Source organism: Cyanistes caeruleus, chromosome 1 (genome assembly GCF_971803275.1).
Source record: "Cyanistes caeruleus chromosome 1, bCyaCae1.hap1.1, whole genome shotgun sequence".
Classification (NCBI taxonomy): domain Eukaryota; kingdom Metazoa; phylum Chordata; class Aves; order Passeriformes; family Paridae; genus Cyanistes; species Cyanistes caeruleus.
Genome location: NC_141701.1, coordinates 60,131,190 through 60,153,019, shown reverse-complemented (window position 1 = coordinate 60,153,019; position 21,830 = coordinate 60,131,190). Strand labels below are relative to the sequence as shown.

The 21,830-nt window shown below is 39.9% G+C and overlaps 1 protein-coding gene across 5 annotated transcripts in view; it reads right to left on the bottom strand.

Moving 5' to 3' along the window:
• Positions 1–21,830, bottom strand: part of CARMIL1 (capping protein regulator and myosin 1 linker 1) — a 192,027-nt gene that overhangs the window by 27,440 nt on the left and 142,757 nt on the right. For 3 of the 5 annotated variants that reach the window (XM_086894882.1, XM_086894910.1, XM_086894899.1), the window contains 3 exons: positions 19,373–19,548; positions 17,335–17,422; positions 14,511–14,660 (listed from right to left, as the gene is read on the bottom strand). In XM_086894882.1, coding sequence (XP_086751008.1) covers positions 14,511–14,660; positions 17,335–17,422; positions 19,373–19,548 — 414 coding nt within the window. Of the gene's footprint in view, positions 1–618; positions 637–14,510; positions 14,661–17,334; positions 17,423–19,372; positions 19,549–21,830 lie in introns of all 5 variants that reach the window. The other 2 variants (XM_086894879.1, XM_086894893.1) reach the window with 1 other exon arrangement.

Sequence of the window (21,830 nt, the reverse complement as noted above, 5' to 3'; positions counted from 1 at the left end):
GTGTACTTTTAGAAACAGCATCTCAGATACTCTTCTTGTTTATACAAATAATTGAAATTATCAGTGCTGAAGGATATGCTTAGTAATGTGTTTTTCTCCTCCTACTTCAAAGTAATTGATATTCAATCCTATTAGATACAAAGATGCTCTGTGACTCTCCTGTCACTTCCCTTTCAAATTATTTCAAGCAAACTAATGAACAACTTGCTGCTCTCTCTTGAAAATTATCTCCCCAACCAGTCTCCCTTCAACATATGGGCTTTCAGCTTTCAGAAGATGTTAAGGACTATTCCTTCATTAATCTGTATGATTCTTGAATATAAAACCAAATCAACAGATTTTCCTTCTGAGCAGTAGTATTTGTGTTTATACCTCCAACATCAGCACTCTGCTTTGGCTTGGTCTCAAAACCAAGGGGTCCTTTAAATTCATTCAGCTACATTAGCTGAATCTTTCTGTAAATCCAATCTCATTCCTGAACCACTGCCTATTTCATTTGTTGGTGCAGATGGATGGCACTACAGTCTCCCAGGAGACTCTCAAGGTAGTACAGAGGCAAATGGAGCACAAAAACATAAACAAATAGGCCAGAAACAGCAGAGCTAAAAAAATACTTACACTTGTACAGCAGAGAGTCTCCATGCAGCAAAAAAGAAAGAAAAAAGAATATGAATGGGGAAGACAAAGCAATAGCAGTTCTCAGGAAAAGAGGCAAAACCAGGAATCACCAAAATAAAGAAAACTAAAGCCAAAACGCTTCAAAGTCTTAGCAGGAAAGGTGACATGCAAGAATGAGGTAAAAATCCCTTGTATTTGGAAGTGCTATACATTTTGTATTTCCAGAGGATAACCAGACAAGTATGTGATCTCTCGTTTGATCTATATTGGGACAAATTAAGTTTTTCTGACATTTGTTTCCAACATACAGCACTTGCCAATGGTGCCAACCTGTCACCTGCTGTCCCAATGTACTGTGCTTTTCCATTCTGCTGGCACCAGTAGAAAGAAAAAAAAGTAAGTCTATTACTTCCTAGTCTGAAGGAAGATTCTGAATTAAAAATTGCCAGTTTGTTGTGGTGTGCAAGCAAGCAAGGAAAATAAAACAAAGCTTCTCTTGAAGGAATGAAAAAGGATGGAAATCTGTTCTCCTGCAGTTTAAATAAACCTAAACTCAAGCAACAGTATTTCTCCTTTCCATAAGGAGGCTTAGAGGCACAGACTTACAAGCACTTTTGGCACATGAGAAAGATGCTGTTTCATGACTAAAGCACAACCTTTTCTCTTCCCTTCAAAATTGTAAGCAAAAAAAGGAAGCAGCACAGCCATCACAGGAAACAAAGCAACACCAAATGCCCTATCCCATCTCTTCTATGGCTCATGACCAACTGTGCTCCTCCCAAATGTAGGGTTAGAAAAAGCAACTATTAGAAGTGTGGTTTTATTTTCAAGTTGAATGGGAACTGCTGCTATAACAACACTGCAGGTGTTAGCAGGATGTGGCAGAAGTAGTCATGGTCTGGATTAAACATCTTGTCAAGAAAGTGCTGCATGTTCTTCCACCCAGCTCCTCTCCCTTATTTTCCTGCTGCCCTCAGGGTCAGTTGTTCACTTGTTGGGGTTCTGCCTCAAGGTTTTGGGGTTTTTTTTTTTGTCTTTATTTTCTTTTACCATCAGAAACTTTGGCTTTATGCAAGAGTTCTCAGCTAGCAGTGATTCATTCAGGCAACCACCTCATCTTCGAATGCTATCCATGCACACATACACTCTTACTCAATTTCTCAGTCAGAATCTATGTTCTCTCTTCTCTTACCCATCTTCTACACTACCAATCACTACATCTGCTCTGAGATTGCCAGAGAGACTGCAGAATCCATTGACAAACATCTCTAAAACTGAAACAATCTTAAAAAAAGGCGCTCCTGCACACTTCAAAAAATAAATCTGCAACCCTGATTCTCTTTCAGACAGCATTCGTGGCAGTACTCCAGCATTTTCTGTGTATTTAATGCATAGGCAGGAGAGTTATTTGTAATATATATGCAGCTGGAAATGTGATTAGGACCAAAGTGTAAAGTAACACACAAAAATGGAAGCAATCTCAGGATTTGAGCGAGTTTACAGTCCATGGTCCAGATCCAACAAGGGCTTCTGGAAACTCCTACCTTCCATATTTCAGTGATCTCTCGATTGCTGAGGCATTTAAAAGGTGCTAAACACCTTGAGGATGGGGAGTAAGGATGGAGAAAGAGGCACACAGCAGGCAACAGGTTAGACAAGGAAGCACCATTAAGCAAAGCAAAGACCAAGGGACATGCCTGAAGCCACCAAGGAATCTGGTTGCTCTCCAGGAAACACAGTGCCACTCCTCAGACCCCTGAAGTGCTACAGACCATGAGGCCTCCCAACCTTTCCCCCTCTGTTTGCTCTCAGCATAACTACAACATGAAGTGGTTTGCCTCCCAGTGTATACCATCCCTGCAGATGAAATATCAACCCACAAACAAAAATCCCAAGAAAATTAAACCCAAACAAAATCAGAAACTGCATCAGGGAATTCTAACAATGTGCCAATGAGGTTTGAGATGTCATATAAATATTTCAAAGGAATTTTACAGAACATATTTATCCAGTGCTATACCATTTCAGCTCTATGCATTTTGTGGGGTATGCCTTTTTAAGAAAGAGGCATAAGAAAACAAGGCACTTCATCACAAGTTCTGTTGTTTTCTTTTGCTGTAAGGAATTCTGACCTGTAAAGCTGCCACAACACCAGTTTAGTCAATCAGTTCAGTTTCCCATACTTCTTTTAGTCTCCTAACTACCTCTGACAGTATTGCACATCTGTGGTCTCATAAAAAAAAAAAAAAAAAAAAAAAAAGACAAAATTTTCAGGCATACTTTATAAAGCAGAACAGCAAATTGACCAATTCTGGTTTCTGCACATGAAATCTTTGGACATGCATGTATCTCACCATCTGTATAGAAAACCTCAGAAAGTTGCTGTTGCTTACTTCAACTACAGAAGATTTTATGACGTGATTTCCAGGGTGAAACCTCCCACGTTGCTTTCGAAAATCAGGGACGCACTTCCCACTAGCAGTGACAGTAACCTGAGCCACTGTCCTTAGAATCTGCCCCTCGTCTGCCATTGTCTTTGGAACATTAAATCCAGTGCTAAAATCCATGACAGCTAGTGGAGTGTTTTTCAGTAGACAGGAGAGCAAAGCCCCTTACAGTCCCTTAAAGCATAAAGGGGTTATGCTTTTTCATATCAGCAGAGATCTAGTCCTTACCTTCATATTTCAGAGCTCTGTACTCTATATGAAAATGCGACAGACAGACAGATAGATTAGACAGACAGAGTAAATAGTGTAAATAAATATGGCATACAAATAATCCGTATGTGAATTTCAGGAGTATATTTATTTCCTTACGTCCTTGAAAAGCTGGATTTCTAGAAGGAGCTGTGGGGTTCAGTATTAACTCAATTAGTCTCATATAAACCACCCTGCCCTTTAGAATTACTTTAAACAGAAATGTTTTCTGAAAGAAACGGAGTAACAATGCAGCAAGATAAACTCAGTAGATTTGCCCTTGAGCTTGTTATATTTTACTAGCCAAGAAACTTTTGCTTTTTTGCTTGCTGAGATGTGGTGCATGTACTCTGATATTTCATCAAACATTTCAGTATTTTCTTTTAATTAATAATTCTGCCCTTGCATCTTTCAAGTCATGTAAAATTCTTGCTAATAAACATTCCTGCATAAAAGCAACTAAAGCTTTCACTATGAAGAGTGAAAAATCAGACAGAAGAATTAAACTAAGTGGTTCCTAAAACTATTAAATCAAATGTTTAATTCCATGCTCTGAATTACTATCCTGCAAGGAATTCATGCCCGCAATTATCACCTGCAAAAAAAAAAAGCAATTCTCCATAGCATCAGTTCTGCTTTCTATTTGCTCATAAAGACATTAATGTCTTTTACAGTACCTGAGCTTCAAGATGACCTAAGGGGATGGTTCCAACTTTTGCTTTTATAGTTATTTTAGTTAAAACCTAAGTGCAGAACAGAGAGCTGCTGCGGGTCAGCTAGCACAAACTGTATTTTTAACTGTATCACCACAACCTGCTTGCTTGTCATTGTTTATTATCCTCAGCTGGCAAATGCTGACCCAAAAATTACTTTGTTTATGACCTAATCTTCCATACAGTAAGAATAAAAAGCTCTGAAACTTGGCAAACATGCAGGGGTGGACAGCTGTTCAAGATAGCTTTAGGCAATTCTTTAATAGCTACCATACATATCAGGTGCCCTGGGCAAGAACATCATTAAAACAACTCAGAGGCAATGTACTCCTGAATGGGTGTTCATGGCAGGAACTTGGAACTGGTGAATCTTTAAAGGTCTCTTCCAACCTCAACCATTTGATGACTTCATTAAAAGAACTGTTGTACCCACCCTAGAACTTCCTAGGACTGAGAACCAACACAACTTCTGCATCTCTCCTTCTGTCTGAAAACCTGAATTAACAGTTACCAAAAGAATAAGCAGTCATCCAGACAAAAAACAATCAGTCATCTTTCCACCCTTGTCAGACCCATTGTGGGCAGATGATGCATTGCTTGTGGTGACATTTGATAGTGGAAATGCTACAGGGAGACTTATCACAGGTGAGTTTACCCTGGAGAGACAAGTGGACTATGCTGAGAATTATGATGGGAAGTTTTACTCTTGAAAACCCAGGCATACTTGAGCTGTTATTTTCTCATAGAAAAATATTGCTTCAGACACCTGTCCAGCATGCACAATAAATCTTTATACCCCTTGGACACTTCAAAATATACTTTATGAACTAAAACATTAAAATAAACCTCTCAACTTCCTGAATTTTAAGTCCTGTCTATACTATATCAAGATATCCTCCTATTGAAGAGGAAAGATCTTGACAGGCAACTAGCAAATATTCTAAGACCCTGTATGAGAAACTGAAATACTTGAGTATTTGAGTTTCTTCTCTAAAACAAACTGATAGAAAATGTCAATCATTATTTACCCAAGAGAGGACGATAAAACTCTAAAGCTGACCTATGCAGTAATGACACATTAAAATGACACAATTAAATGACACAATAAAGTCTGACACATGATTTAAGTAATGCTGCTTGGTCAGACAGTCATGGGGCAGCACATGAGCCTAGGAAAGACAGAAACACCATGAAAGGGTTGGAAGATGCCTACCCTGCAAATCAGGGCTGCTCACCCATAAGCATGGAATTAAGTGCTGATTGAATGGAGACAAATTCCTCAGAGTATGTAAATACCATGCTATTGGAAATGATTCACAGCTAAACTATACCAGATAAAATGAGGTTCTGATCAGCTTTGAGCGAAGCCAGCCTGACTTTTCTTTCATTTTTTTCTTATCTCTTGTTTTTTCCTTTTAGTTTTCTTTAGTATCTGCATACTTGAGACTTTCACCTGTTTAAGTTCCTTTGGTTTCAGATTAGTACTCCAAACCTGCCACTACTGACCTCAAAAATTCACAGTAACTTGATCTAACACGAGATACAATCTCACTGCAGAGATACATCCAGCACTTTGTAATGAGGCCTTAGCTGACCTGAATGACATCCAAAGAAAGTATGTTTACCTCTGAGTTCTCCTCTAGTCTAACAGAAAGATGTTTTGAGAGGAAGCCTGATACATTTATGAATAAGGCTGTGTAATTCAGTTGGAAATGATAGCAGTGATGACACTTGATGACTTGGAAGCTGCCTTCTAGCTTTATGGCAATATGTATGTTTGATTTTTATTTATTTATTAGCTCTTATTCTGGTAACCCAGCTCATCCTAACCTACTTGTCCTTGACAAAACAGAGCAAAATCTAACTGTACTCTGTAACTGCCTGCTCTAACACAGACTTCATCTCTCCTCTTCCTGTGAGGAACTATTCTTTATCCCTGCAATATGAAGTATCAGTTTTGCTGAGCAAAAAATGGCAAGCCTAATGTTCTTCTGGGTGAAGTGAGAAGCATGAAGCACTCTTAGTGAGACAGACTCACGCTTGTGCTATTTTCAGTAGGCTCTCCAGATTTCAGAGTAAACAAGATTTCCCCAGACAACACAGATTAAGTACCTCATGCCAAATTGTTCATCTGAGATGCTGGAAGAATCAAAAAGCAGCAGAAAGGACCATACAACCTACACAGAAAATTCCTCAACCATTTGAGAAGGTCAGCTTGCCAGATACGAATTGAATTGCAACACATTGTGGCTGCAGAGAGATGTGTGCGACAGAAATAGCATTATCATAGGTTATTCTCATGCTGCTTGCTGTTGTGCCTCTGCCAAAGGCTTCAGAGCAGAGATTTTGGCAAGAACTACTCCAAAGGACCTCCTGCTGATCTACCAGGGAAATAACAAGAAGATTCTTATAAGCAAAGGCTGTGGGAAGATGTTTCTGTATCTGATTATGCTGAATGCCAACTGACTCCATGGCTCTGCTGGCAAAAGGGATCCCACAAGTGCCCCCTGACCCCACTGTGGGAAAAGGCTTTGCTTTCATAACCTGTTAACTCTGCCTGAAGCAGGTAGGTGAGTTCTTGGGTGATTCAGCTGCTGGTAAGCAAACACAGCTAGGGGCAGCCACCTCTCCACCAGCTGGTGGATGGGTGTCCATCAGCAGGCTGTGACAGCCTGTGACAGCTAGCTGGTGCCTGCTGAGATGCCTGTGCTGGCAGCCTGGGCATTCCAGTTCTTGCCAATAGAATGGCAAATGGTTGGATTGAGCAGCCAGGGCTGGCACTAGCCACAGACTGCACACCTGCATGTTCAAGACCTTTCTGTCCACCACAGACAAACTTCTTAGCAGCAACTCCCTCTTAAAATCCCAGCTGGGAAGTTCAGCTCTCAGGACCAGCGTATTTCAGAGAGTGGTTTGTAACTGAACTCTCCTTTCAATGTGGCCTTTTCATGATACATGAAATAAAGCAATGGAAACTCAGTATCAAAGGATGTAACTGCCTTGTTTTTTGCAGCAGGGAACAAGTTAATTTTCTTCCTAGTACCTGGTACAGTGCTGTGTTTTGGATTTAGCATGAGAATAGTGTTGGTAACACACTGGTGTTTTTAAACATTGCTGAGCAGTGCTTACACTAAATCAAGGACTTTTCAGCTTCTCATACAGCCCTGGCAGCAAGAAGAGTGCGGGTGCAAAAGAAATTGTGAGGGGGTGCAGTCAGGAGAGCCGAGTTCAGCTGACAAAAGGGACATTCCACACCACATGGCATCATGCTCAGCTTATAAAGCTGGGGGTAATTGGCCAGGGGCTGGTGGCTGCTCCTCGGGGACTGGCTGGGCATCAGTCAGCAGCATGATACAACTGCAACATGTATCACTTGTTTTGTACATTTTTTCATCATTATTACTAAATCCCCTTCCTTTTATGCTCTATTAAACTGTTGTGGTTTTTTTTCTCAAACCATGAGTTTTACTTCTTTTCTGATTCTCTCAGGCATCCCACTGTGGGGGAGTGAGAGTGGTGTTCAGCTGCCTGCCAGATTAAATCACAACAACTACATTCCCTCCTCTCCACCCCCAACACAAATCTGGGTCTGCCAATATTACAGAAAGACAAGTGCCTGGTACAGGTGTCACCACCCAAACAGAACACCCAGCAGCTGCATTCCACAGTTCTTCCTATAACCTAAGCAGAAAACAATCTCCAAATTTATACTACTTTTTTTTTTTTTTTTCATTAAACAAGCATGCAGTGCTGTTATGCAGCTTATCACATTCTTCATTCACTTCATATTGTGCCAGTAATGTACCCTAGATTATGAGAAACAGCTTTGAACTCTTAAGAAATGTCAGCTGGTTTAAGAAAAACAAACTATCTATAAATTTTCCATCACCTCCTTCCATTTAGAGACCAAGAAAAGACATTGAAAGCCAGGTTTCTTTTACAGTGTTTCAGCTGGGAACATGTAACCCCTCACAAGCCTTTACTCTGTAGTTTATACATGTAACAATTATTGAATAAACATGGGTAAGGGCTGTGAAGATGCTGCAAAACCATATATAGAAGAAACCAGGAAAAGATAGGTAATCAATATTCACTATTAAAATTAATGTATTCATAATTCTAATGAGGATAACACATACATTGCAAATAAACAAGACATTCTGCAAAATGATCACACTGATTCCCTTTGTAGGGCATTGCATGTGTAGGGTAAAGGTTTAAGGAGGACTCTGGCACGGTGCTTTGCTCCTCCTGGCGATATTTCCATAAACTGTCCTAGTTCCGGGTGAGTCAGAAATATGCCTGGACTCCCACTGAAGGAGATTTGCTCGCATGCCTGTGAGCCTTTTCAGAAGCCAAGAACACTCTCACATACCATAATGCTGGTTTCTAGCTTCCCACAGAGCACTGTATTTACTGCACATCAAAGGCCCATTTCTGCTAATGCATACAAGAGAGAAACTCAAGTGTCACAATCAATTTAATCCAGCATTCATCCAGGCTGCTGCCTTTGCCCTCATCCCTGTCTGCTTGTTTCTGCCACTCAGGATCTGTTTTGTGGACTCAACCAGGGGACTAGTTGGTCTGCAAACTAACCTGGGAAAGAAATCCTCTGTGAAAAGCTGAATTGTCAGTCAAAACAATTCCCACACCCAGTTTGTTGTGAGGCTGTGGGCAGGAAAGTGCGAAAGTACAATGGGGGAAAGTGGAACTGCTCATTTAGGAAAAAAAAAAGGAAAAAACATGGTTTTTGCTGGCTTAAGTCAGTCACAGAGCTGGAGCTTTATTTATAGCACAGGAGAACATAGAGTCCAACAGGAAACAGGGTTTTTATTGCAGTAGATGTTCAGTCACTCATCCAAAAAGCTGAGTCTCTACGCCTGAGAATTCTTTGGCAGGTAAATAGAGAGCAGCAAGACTCAGATGTGGTAGTAAATCAGGGCATACCAGAGAATCTGTGCTTTGGTTTTTCTTCCTACAGCATCAGTGCACGTGTTGCTGAGTGTGCTCCATGATCTCCTTCTGCCAGTGAAAGCAACTGAAGAGGTTTTTGCTGCTTTAATTCAAATTAGCTGTTGAGGGGAAGGGGAGCAGGGGTTGGGGGTAGGTCAGGGGAGAAAAGCTTACAGGTGGTGCTTTATGAGTTTGGGGTGTTTTTTTTGGTTTATTTATTTGTTTCAATAATTTTATTTTTGATGAGTGCCATTTCTTCCTTTTCTCTGGAAACAATGAGGTCCATACACTCCTTGTCCTTCAGAATACACAAGGTCATAGGTTTTCACCTGAATACAGGATTCATCTGCTAATCTTTGACAATGGCTAGCTGGGAAAAACATACACCACCAACCTACAAGTGTTCTGCTATTTCTGTAAATTTTCTTCTCTACTCTATAGGCAAAATCTATTGTTCTGTAAAGAACTTTAATATATTGCTCATGATTTTTTTTTTTTTTTTAAACTTCCCTCCATTGAAATCACAGAACAATTTCTGTGGTTAAAATTAGAAATAGATGAAAAATGACTAACACTTGATATTCATCACAGGCAATCCTTTCCTATTAGCCACTAGCGCTTTTTCAAACACAATTTACCATCCAAGTATTTCAATCTTACACTGAATGCTTTAAAGAAGAGTTATAGACAAACTTCTGCATTACAACCTCCAATCCCTTTACATATTTCAATTAACTTCCTACCATACCTTTTCAGAACACAAATAACCTCTACTTTGCTCTAAAAACAATCCTGGTTGTATGCTTGCTGCTACCTATAGCAATAAAGTTATACTGCTGAAAGAGATATTTAAAAAAAAGATGGGTACATGGACTGTTAGTAAAAGAAAAGCTATTTCTCTCAGAACTTCTTTAGATAGTGTCTCGACTTTATGGAGCTCTATTTAGTATTCTAGAAGCCAAAGTAATATTCAAATAGCTAAAAAAAAAAACCCAAACAAAAAAACTTTAGAAAATAACTGTTAAATACAATCTAACAAAGATGCTCCACTATCTTTTGGTGGGGAATTGAGCATTATTTAGTATTTTTCACTTCAAAGTACTAATGCACATGAAAGAATAAAGTACAATGGGAAGCATTATGCAAATTAGAATCAGATAGTATCCACCTACATGATTCCACATGATATTCATCCTCAGTAAAAGAGGGTGCATTATTTAAAGTTAGTTTTAAAATGAATGCATTACTTGAATACTTGTCACGCTCATCGTATACACACAGAAAAATTTAGACAAATGATACTATTTTATGAAGTTAATTCATGATTGAGTCTAAGCTCTGAAAAGCAGCCCATGGTTTTTTCTTTCATCTGAGAAGAGCGAGTCATTTTCTGCTTAAAGATTTTTCCTTCCATCTTAGTTGCACACAACTTGTGTCTAATGACTTATTACCATCAATGCAGCTCTCATTAAATGTAGACAACTAAGACAGCTGTAGATTAGGGAAGCATTAATTTACTGTAGTGCAGCTCAGGGAGATCAGAAACTCTCGGATGCGTAATGTTCCAGCAATCTCATCCTACGCTGGACCACTCAATCGCTCCCAGTGTTCTTCACAACTCATTTAACAGACTGGCAAATTCTGGTATGACTGACAAGTCTTTCATATTATGGGCTCTCAGGCTGCTGTTAAAGGCTGGATGGGAAACTTACCCTAAGCTGAAGCTAATAAATGTTAAATGAAGAGTTTGGTATTTAGGAAGTTGTAAGTCCCACAACAGAAAATACTAGAAATACCATGTCAGTCTATTTTTCAGTGATGCTTTTTGTGAGCCCATTTGTGATATTTCATTCTGTCTTGTCTGTGTTGCTTATACATATCTAAATTTCTACTCTGTCAGGGAAATCCTCCCAACCACAGCCACTCTGTACTCAGCTTGAGAAAAGTTGAAATAGTGCCTATTTGTTCCCTCTACCACCAGCAGTGGAGATTTCAGATCCCTTTCCTGCCCAGTCCAAGTGTTCCAAACTTTTCTGAATTCGGCTTTCAATCCACACATAAAAACAAATAGCACATAAACATTTTATTACCAATACATCCACCCCACTCCCTGTCATTCATACAGCTTCAGTGATATACAGTCTACATACAAATGTGAATCCAAATCCAGTTTTCCCCCACATTGTTCAAATACAGCTTCAAGGGAAGCTGGTAAATAACATGAGGCTGTGTGGTTTACCCCAGCCAAAATACTGATCATGAATAGGCTTGCTGAAGAAAACAAGAACAAAGAATTGATGAAGATAATGGGGGTTTGCAAAACAAATCCTGTTTTGCAAATGGGAAACAACTTCCCCCAAATGGTGGTCCAAGCTCATCGACCAAGCTTCATGACCAAAATCTCTTCTTCCCAAAGCATCTTGACAGCCAGCTGGAACAAGGCTGGCCTTAGAATAGGTGAGTTTTCTCTGGCATCCCAGCAACACAATGAGCCTCATCCTGCATTTCAAATACTTTTGGCTATCGGAGCTTAGGCTCCCAAACAAGCACAATGCCAGGCTACAATTCAACTTTTCAGGTTTGCATAACACACAGCCAGGTGCATCTAATCAAAAGGCTAAGATCTGCTTAAGGATTTCCAATGACCAACCAATGCAGTGTTCTGAATTAATGCCACTTTGGAAGTAATATCTTAATATATATTTCTCATTTAAGATTAAAAATAATTAAAATAAATAAGTTTCCTAATTATAGTTCATAAAACCATATGCTTCTCTTTCTAGTAAAATCTCTTGGCAACATATCTGTGTCCTGCACTGACCAGCTCATAAAGCATTCACTGATGCCCCTTTCAGAGGGTTCTTTATTTCCACACAAATACATGTGTGACACTAACAAGCTGCCACAAATCAGGTTATATTTATCAAGAGAATATCTGAACTCTGTAGGATTTCCCCATAGCTAAAATAAATAATTTCGAAACTGCTTTCTTTGAAGTTATTAACTCCACACAGAAGATACATTCTTAAAGTGCTTTCAGTTGCAAACAACTCAGTGAGAACACTAGCTCAGTAAAAATCCCTGTATTGCTCAGCCTTTTGGAGCTGTGTCATCATGTCAGTGTTAGAGTTCAACAAGGCCAAGTGCCAAGTCCTGCACCTGGGCTGTGGCAATCCCAAGCACAAGCTGGGCAGAGACTGGACTGAGAGCAGCCCTGGGGAGCAGGACTTGGGGGTGTTCATGGATGGGAAGCTCAACAAGACCTGACAATGTGAACTCACATCCCAGAAAGCCAGTTGTATCCTGGGCTGTATCAAGAGCAGGGCCAGCAGGATGAGGGAGGGGATTCAGTCCCTCCTACTCCTATCTTGTGAGAACCCACCTGGAGTGCTGTGTTCCAGTTCTGAGGCCCCCAGTTTAAGGACATGGACCTGCTGGAATGAGTCCAGGTGAGGCCATGAGCATGATCAAAGGGCTGGAGCACCTCTCCTCAGATGATAGGCTGAAGGAGCTGGGGCTGTTCAGCCTGGAGAAGAGAAGGCTCCAGGGAGACCTTACAACAGTACCTAAAGGGGACCTACAAAATGCAGGACTTTTTACAAGGGCTTGTAGAGATAGGAAAAAGGAGAAATGGCTTCATCTGGAAGAGGGTGAATTTTGATAAGAATATTTGGAAGAAATTCTTTACTATGAGGGTGATGAGGCACTGGAACAGGCTGCCCAGAGAAGTTGTGGATGCCCTGTCCCTGGAAGCGTCCAAGGCTGATTCGATTGTGCTCTGAGCAACCCAATCTAATGGAAGATGTCCTTGTCCACAGAACATGTTCTTTCATGTCCCTTCCAACCCAAACTATTCTATGAATTCATCTATTTATCTCTATATTTTTACAGCAGTGACCAACATCATTTGCAGTCAGGATGCAAAAAGCAGCTCCCAAATACAGATTACAGTTTTTAATAAATGGATTCTTTAGCACTGACTAAGATTACTGTCTCATGTTTATTTGATGCTTCATTCTCTTCAAAAATTAGATATTGATGAGAATCTGGGTCAGAAACATATTTAAATCTCAGTGCAAGACGAGGGTGAATGAAGAGAATGAAGACATATAAACACTTCTGAAGATAAGTACGGTTAGTATCTAATGCATTTTTTAGGGAGTGTAAGCAGCATCGCATTTCCATTATTTTAATATGGCCAAAGTGAAAGATAACAGCAGAGTGATGTGATGCTTTCATATAACCATGGTGATATGAGATAAAGACAGGAGCTATTTTTTACATTTCCAGTATTACTATCCTTAACAGGCTGCAAGAACAAATTTAAAGGCAGAGTGTGGGTTGTCAAAACGAGCCATTAGCTTAGTTTTCTATATATGAAGTCAGCATGCAAAACCTAACTTACAGGTACAGTGTTCAGATGCCACATATTTTACTGTGATGTCTCTCCCATAGGAGCTAGGGCTCAAAATGATTACTGAATGTTGGCCACAGAAAGCTTCAGTGATGAACTAGATGATGTAATCAACACCACAAGCCTCACAGGGATTTGTGATGCTCAGACAAATATTGTATCAAATCAGCCCTCAGTGAAACAGGAGATTTGGAAGGGAGAGAGAACCTATTTTAAGCTGGTATTTGCAACGAAGCTGTGCTTTTGTTTTATAGATAAATGAGACCAACAGATAGCTGCTGGAGATAGCAGCAGCCCTGCTGCTCCTTCTCCTGTGCTGTCTGACTCTGCAGTACATTTATTCAGGGAGCTGAATCAAACCTTCTACAAAAAGCTGCAATTAGTTTTTCTGCCATTTTAGCTTCTGGTGAAAGCACATGGCTAAGGAATCAGGCAGGGAGGTAGAGCAAGAAGCTCATCCCTTGCAGGAGTGACCACCTATTAGACTGACTAATTCGTAACAGAGGAGCACTTCCTAAAGTTCCTGTCCACAGTAAAGTTCCCCAACAGACTGAGCTGGGGTGGAGGGGAATTTGAGATTAAGAACAGTTTTATTTGCAATCATGTGTGTTCACATCTTGTAAGGATGGTGACGTGGCACAGAGCCATCTTCATAATAAAGCCACATTCCACATAAATCAACTTCTGTTCATGGTCAGCAACATAACTTTCAGGCAGAAATATTTTTTGTCACGGGTGAAAGGAATCCAAGCAGAAGGAAGACAAAGGCAGGAAGCAGCATGTTGTCAAAGGATAGCGTGGTCCAGTTTATTACCTCAGCTGAACCTCTGTGAAACTGTGCCCAGTGGAAGAGGTGTTTACTGTACTAGCAGTGTGAATGCCAGGGAAAGGCCCTTGAACAGGCAGGAGGAAAGGAGTGAAGAAAAGACAAAAGCTTTTCTTCTGCTGAACAAGAAGCAGTTCAGGCAAAATCTTCCAAGCAAACATTTATTTCTTGTAGAAGCTAATTCCTTACTTCAATTTCCTGATACCAAGAATTTGCTAAATGATATTCTGAAAAGCACCTTTCCTCGCTACCTCTGTGCTTAACCACAGGAGCTGTGGAATGTGTCTTACCATACAAGTGTCCAGATCCTCCAAACGTTCTATCTCTGTCAGCTCCTCAACTGTGATCATAGAGCGTTTAGTGGGTTTTTCTTCAGCTAGCTCAATCTCCAGTGATTCCTGCTGTGGAAGTGGTTTGCCACGTCTGGTCAAATGGTCAGCCTGGAGATAAAAATAGGAACACACCAGTCAAACTTAAAAAAGACAAAGAGAACCCAACCAGAAAGTTTACAGAATTTCAGTGATCAGATATCCTACAAGACAAAGTACAAAAGGAAAGCTCAGTTATGTTTGTTAGTCCTCACACTGGGTTTGTCTTATAAAGAAAAGTGTGGAAGCTTTTTCTTGAACAATTTTTTTTTTTTAATTAACAAAGATATATGTACGTATTCAGCCAATATAATTTTTATAATTATTCAATGCCAAAATGTTACAATCTGCTACTCACATAAAACAACACAATTTAAAATACTTCTGTTCTGTTTCACTGAAGAAATAGATAGGGAAAAACTGCAACAACAGTAAAGCCTATTTTTAGACCTGCACAACAAAAACTGCTACTAGGACCACAGAGAACGTTATATAAACTACCCTGGACTGTATTTGGAATGGAGTGGGCTTATGATGCCATGAAAACGATGAAATATTTTCTGGTTCTTTTGATAACTGAAGAGAATATTAAACAAATATCTGCTAAAAGCAAATATTTGACAATCAGCTGTCCCAAATCAGTTGGTCACAGAAGTCTTCAAAGAGGCAGCTAGGGAGAGCTGTAGTCCACTGCTTCACATCGGCACAACTCAGGACAACCTGTGGATTGCTGTTTTGTTAACCATGAAAAAAGGTAAACAGATGACCTGAGTCAATCACAGCTCATTTAGTCTGGTGTCTATTTAGAAAAAGCAACTGGAGAGCTGCTATGAATTTATCTTCAAGCACACTAAAATAGCTGCAATAATAATTAATGCCAATTGTCATCTCATTAGGCAAACTGAGGTCTTGTCAAACAAAGTTTATTTTTCAAAGTTGCCTCAAACACTACTATGCCAATGCAACAGAAGAGATATTTGTGGGTGGTTGAATTAGTAGAACATGACACTCCAATTTAAGGAGGTGGCTGAGAACTGTATCAGTGCATTTAATCTTTGCTGTACTAAGAACTAGCTGCCAGCTCTCAGGTTGCAGCTGTCAGTTGAAGATTAACAGTGTCAAATTAGACAGGAGTTTCTCTAGCAGCATTTTTGAGATCAGTACTCCTCAAGGTTTTCATCAGTGCTATACTATCTGAAAGAACCTGCAGCTAACAGAAACAAGGGAGAGTTAAATGAAAGGGACATATTAGTCATGTAGGCCAAAATGGACCACAAAGCAAATCAACCCAACCCAAAACGTGTAATCATTCCTTACAAACCAAGAGCACTGGCAATTAGCCAATTTCACAGTCCTGAAAAGAAACAAGTGTCCAAAGTCTTTAGTGGGAGGGAGGTCTAGCAAACCTTGTCCTAAAAATGAGCTACCACTGAAACTCTGACAAAAGGAAGGAATTCTTATATTCTTGGCTATGTAAATACAACAAGTAAGGTACATCAGGAGAAAAACAATTTCACTCCTGTGTACTGCATTGGTTAAAGCACTTAAATAGCCTGTCTGGTTCTAGAAACCACGATTTTAAAAGCGACTTCTTAAACAGCTGGAAAAAATGCAGAGGAATTTTCAGAGAAGTGACTCAAAGGCCGGAGAAAATGACATACTGTGCAGGAGCCAGGGTATGTCCAGGTTGTGCAATACCAGTGGAGAGAAACAGCCCAGTCACTGCTCATTCCAGCTGTGCCTCCTCAGGACAAACTGGAGCACATTCATGTGGTCTCTCCCACAGCGGGAACTGCTGCTGTGCTGTGCTCCAGAGACCAGAGGTTGTACCTTTACACAATGCTGCTCTGTATTACAAAGATACGTGCTCAAGTAACTCAGTCTTCCATTAAAAAAAAAAAGGGGGAGAGGGGACAGAAAGAGTGATTTCTTTTATGTGTGTGAGGACTTTCACGGAGAGGAAATAAAGAGAAATACATATAGTTCCCTTATCTTGAGGAGGAAAGCATCTAAAAAAAAAAAAAAATCATGGCTGCAAGTTGAAACCAGAGAAGTTGCAATTAGAAATGGAGAGCAACTTTAATCAGAACGACCATCCACTAAGTTACTTAAAAAAAAAAGAGTACTAGATTGTCCTTACAAAACCCTGTTGCGTTAGAAGCAAAAAAGTTTTCTGTGGATACAGTTGTTTATTTTTTATGCTCTTGATGAGGCAAGTACTTCTATAATAAATATCTGTGCCTCCCAATAGCTCAGGACCTTCAAGTAACAGCACTTTCTTTGCTACATTCTTACTCCTTTCTTTTCAAACTTGATACCTACATTTCCAAGGTAACCTCAAAACACACTCATTCAGAGAACACAGTCTCAGCTGTGCCTAAAGAATTCTAAAGAATGAAATCCTGCCTCTCACTTCATGAGCAACCACACCTTATACTCTCACCTTGATAAAGGACTGTTCTTAACTAATGACTGAATACTGCATCCTGATGGCATTTTTAGTTCTAGATCTGATAACAGCTCCAAAGACAATAGGACAACTATGTAACACAGTCTCTTCCAAGGTTCCATCTTTCTTACAGCAGAGGCAAGAGCCCCAAAATCATACTTCAAAAGATGTCAGGATGTCAACAAAATTAAGACCAGTTTCAAAACAGAGCTGTCAAAGGAGAAACTGAACAAGTTATGAATATAAATGGCATTGTTGAGATCTGGCATATTAGATATCAACCAAGGAAAAACTCACCAGTTTGTGATGGCAATGGGAAAGTGCATCCAGGATTTCATCTACAACTCGGTCAGACAGGAAAGAAGCCACTGTCAGCTTTACTTCACTGTGTGAGGATTAAAAAGGAGAGAACTTCTTAATTCATGCAGGAGATTTTCGTCTTTATTACACATTCAACAGTGTGACGATTATCCACAGTGCTGTCATTTTATTTGAGGTAAAACATTAGAGCGTGTCAGGATACATGACTGCAGGTTTCAGAAATAAACTCATGAATCACACAATAAACACAGGAGCCTCTGTACCATATTTAACCTGCTCCTAACAGTTTTCCATGAGATGAAATGAAAACATCTGGGTAAGAGAGCTGAATAAAAATAAGAAGTGAAACTCAGAGTCAAACATTCCACCACTGAAGTCAGACAAACACGGATCTCAGACAAATGGGATTAGGACATTACTGCCTATGTAACACTACTCCACTGAACAACTACAATCCATTCATTTCCTCAATTCCTTTTTGTGTTGATCTGCAGGTAAGGTCAAGTGTATGACACTGGTTCTTCAGGCAATCCAATCACAACTTTGCTTCCTCTTTTGCTCTAGGTAACCACTTTCTGTCTCAAAAACTTCATGTCAGCCATTTTTCCACTGCACAGACACATGTGGAACACCACCACACCTGCACACTGAGCTTAGGTTTCCCCAGCAACTCCCTCTCAAGGAAATGTGTACCTTGAATTGCTCCCTTGGGGTCCCATCTTTGGTGACAGCACCAAATGCTCCGGCTGTGGAGGGCAGCTGATGTGGAGCCAAGCACGACTGCCTGAGCTCCGGCCCAAAGCTCCCCCTCTGCTGCCTCTGCTTTCAATGCCAGCTCTTTCACCTGACACCTGCCAGCAAGTGACATGATTCTGGTTTATGGTTTTTGTACGTGGACTGGAGCTGTATTGGATTAACAAAGCGATTTCTGTCTGGGGCTAGCACTACTGCTGCAGAAAAAGGTAAGGAACTCCTTGGAGAAGCAATGCAATTCATAGGGAGGTAGAATGATGGCCAAGCCACAGTGGGAAGAGAATGAGAGTGAAGGAATCTCCCTCAGCTAGGGAGGAGGCAGGAAAGATCACGGTGTGGCACCCTCACCTCACTGACAGTTCCAGCTTGTATAAGTAGAAGAATCTTGGCCCCAAGATGATAATACTGATTAATTGATAGGACTCAAGTGCAGAAAACTTACTCCTTGACCTATCAGAACACACTCTGAAGGTGGTTAACACCTTTTTCTGTCTATTTTGCTGCATTCTGCAAAACTAACTCCCAAGTCTTACTGTTTTCTTCCTCAAAGATACTAGTATCTCAATGCAAACTGTCATGCTTTTCAAGCATCAGGCAGAAAGGAAGTAAAAAGGTTTATGTACAGGTCAGCCACATTATACTGTGTAAATATATTCTCTGGTATACATTCAATATGAAAATTAAAAAAAAAAAAAAAAAAAAAGCAGTAAAAGGATGGGTAAAAAGACTCCTTTTTTTTACAGGGCAAACTAAGAGTTACTTAGGGGAATGGTTTCTGCTCCAGGTTTGTGGTTTGAATATCCAAATTTCCATTTTTTAAGTATGCTTCCACACAAAGTCTTGATTGCTACAGCTATAGGACAAGACCAAATGTAACAACAAAGTACTGCGACCACTCAAAGCAAAAAGTACAATTTCCTTCTATTACATTAATTCAGTGCTACCTGAGAAAACAAAGCTTTTTTAAAAAAAGTATCAGTCATGAAAACATTATTTGTGTACCACAAACCAAACCTTTCCCTAAATAAGACAGCACATGCATTAATGATCCAAGTTAACATCCCTAGAGATTCCAAATATATGAATCACCTGAGCTAAGTTTCCCAGACCTGTAAGACAATTTCTGGCTCTTTTGAATGCTGTAATAATAATGTTTCCTATAAGTTACAAAAGCATTCCAAAATTCTTCTACTACACAAACACTCATACGCGCAACCCAAAATCTGAATGTCAATTTTGTTAGATTAGTTTCTTAAAGTACCTAATTTTATTCAGGATATCAATTCCAGATTGCTCCAAGAGGACATTTTTCACAAAGGTGCGTGGGATGGAAATCTTCTCAGTGCTGGCCTCAATGAGGTCTTCACGGATGTGAGCCTTCTTCATTACGTTTGGGCAAAGGTTTTCTGCTGCATCCACCATAGATTCAAGGAGTGTCTGCAGCACAGCAGGCAAAAAATAACATTAGATATTGGGATTTAGCTGGGAGGTGACAGCATTATTCTGGTGAATAGCACTAGGACACTTTTAGACTTGTAGTTTTTACAATTCTTCTACCTGCTTTCCGATCCATTTTGCATCCAGATGCAATATAAGACATTTTACAATATATAGCTTTGAGAATCAACACACTTGTTCTGAAAATGACCTGCAAATGTACTTGTTTGCCTTGTCAAATATGAAACATTTACATCTCTGTGTGTTGAACTGTCAGAACAAATTAACTTCCCTTGTGCACCCACCACTGCACTGGATGCTCTGCTGCAGCTGCCTTCCCTCTAAACTGTGCCCTGAATCACCAATTGGCATCAGTGCTCGAGACCTGCCAATTTGTAGTAAGCACCAGTAAATGAGGAAGAGAGATTCCTGGGAACTCAGCATGCTGTAGAAGGCTGCAATATACCAGCTGAATATTAAGAATTAGCTACAAGCATGATCTGCAGTTGGCATGCAAACCTTTAATATATGGATCTCATTCATACACATGTAAATCTACAGCAAACTTTAGGTGAAGCCAACAATTTTTATTCACACAGAATCACAGAATGGGTGAAAGTTTGGGAGGGACCACTGAAAGTCATCTAGTCAAATCTCCCTGCTCCAGGTTTCCCTCACAGCACATGGCACAGAATTGTGTGCACAGTTTTCCAATATCTCCAGTGAGGCAGACTTCCCACCCTCTTCGGGCAGCCTGTTCCAGTGCATGGTCACCCACACAGGAAAAAAATCCAAAGGAGGGTGGAAAAAAACCCCAGGAACAGGCCAGACCCCTGTTTACTGAAATGGGCCAACTTGTCTCTGATAAGACTGAGACAGAAAAAGGTACTCAAAAATAAATTTTAAAAAAATTAAAAATAAAATAAAATAAAATAAAAAATATAAAAAAACAACATTTCCTTGGAATGGTGGATTCCTTGGAATGCCTAGATCTTACCTAGGCATTTGCAAATTGTAGAAAAGTAAGAACTATACCCCTTAAAAACTCTACTGATTTCCTTTTTCTTCTCAATCCCATACCACAGGTGATTGCAGATTCAACTCCATTTTATCAGAGCCTTTTTCTCTTTGCACAGCCCTACCATAACTAGTAATTTCCTTATGCAGACAATGAACAAGAAAAAAACACCACTGCTGCATAAAAATTTCAATGATTCAAAGCAGCATCTTTCAGTCTGTAGCTTTTACAGTCTAAAAAAAACCAGAGCAATAAGAAGCAGCCACAGTGTACAGGAAAGTCCAATCTTTGTAACATTTGATTTAGAGTTATAAGGGACAACTGCCATTATAGCTAACAATATATCTTGTTGCTGGGTTCTCAAGATGCCCTTTAAGAACACTTCCCACACTTCCTCCTCCAATCCTCAAGCAGATTCTGGGCCAGCATGACTAACGAAGAGACTTTCAAGCCTCTGTGGCCATATCCCCATGGGGGATGAAGAACTTAAATGTTAGAGGAAACCGAGCCAAGGAAACTACTAATGGAGTTCCTGACACATCCATTTTTTTCCATAGCATTTATTCACTGGTGCAATTGTGTAGTTTATTGGGAAGAAATTCCCTGGCCTCTCAAGAGTTACTGACGAATCACAATCGTAAAAGTGATAGGCTTGCTATGTTGAATTACAATTGCAGTTTTAGCAGGGTCTTTCAAAATGGATCATGTGAAAAAATGCTCTGTTAAAGCATCACTGGGAAGCAGCACGAAAAACAAGACCTTTCCTGAAATTTCCAAAATCAATTTTTACTCAAAAAACTTAGAGAATGTGCAATTTAAAAGTCAAAGAGAGTTTGGATCTTATCTTTAATGGTGCAACTGAACATAATTTCTTTAATGGTGGATTTTAGCTGTTGATTTTACATGACTTATCTACAGAAACCTTTCCTCATCTCCTAATTCCATGCCCAAACCTTTCACTGATGGAAAGCCATAGCTACCAATACTGACTGTGAAAGTGCACACATTTCAGGCACAAGGCTGCAAGTACCAGTCAACCAGGTGCAAGAAAAGAACAAAGCACTACCCACAGTTAAAGAATCTTAACATTCAGGAGAAAGATACAGTGAGGAAAAGGACTGAAGAATGATGATATAAAAATAAAAAATGGGACAGGTGATGGAGCCAACAAACCCTTTGCTCTAGCACAAAATTTAGGAAGAGTATTTTGAGCACTCCTGTCGTTATAAAACAATCGTGTTTGCGTAGGTTCCACTTGTCTTGC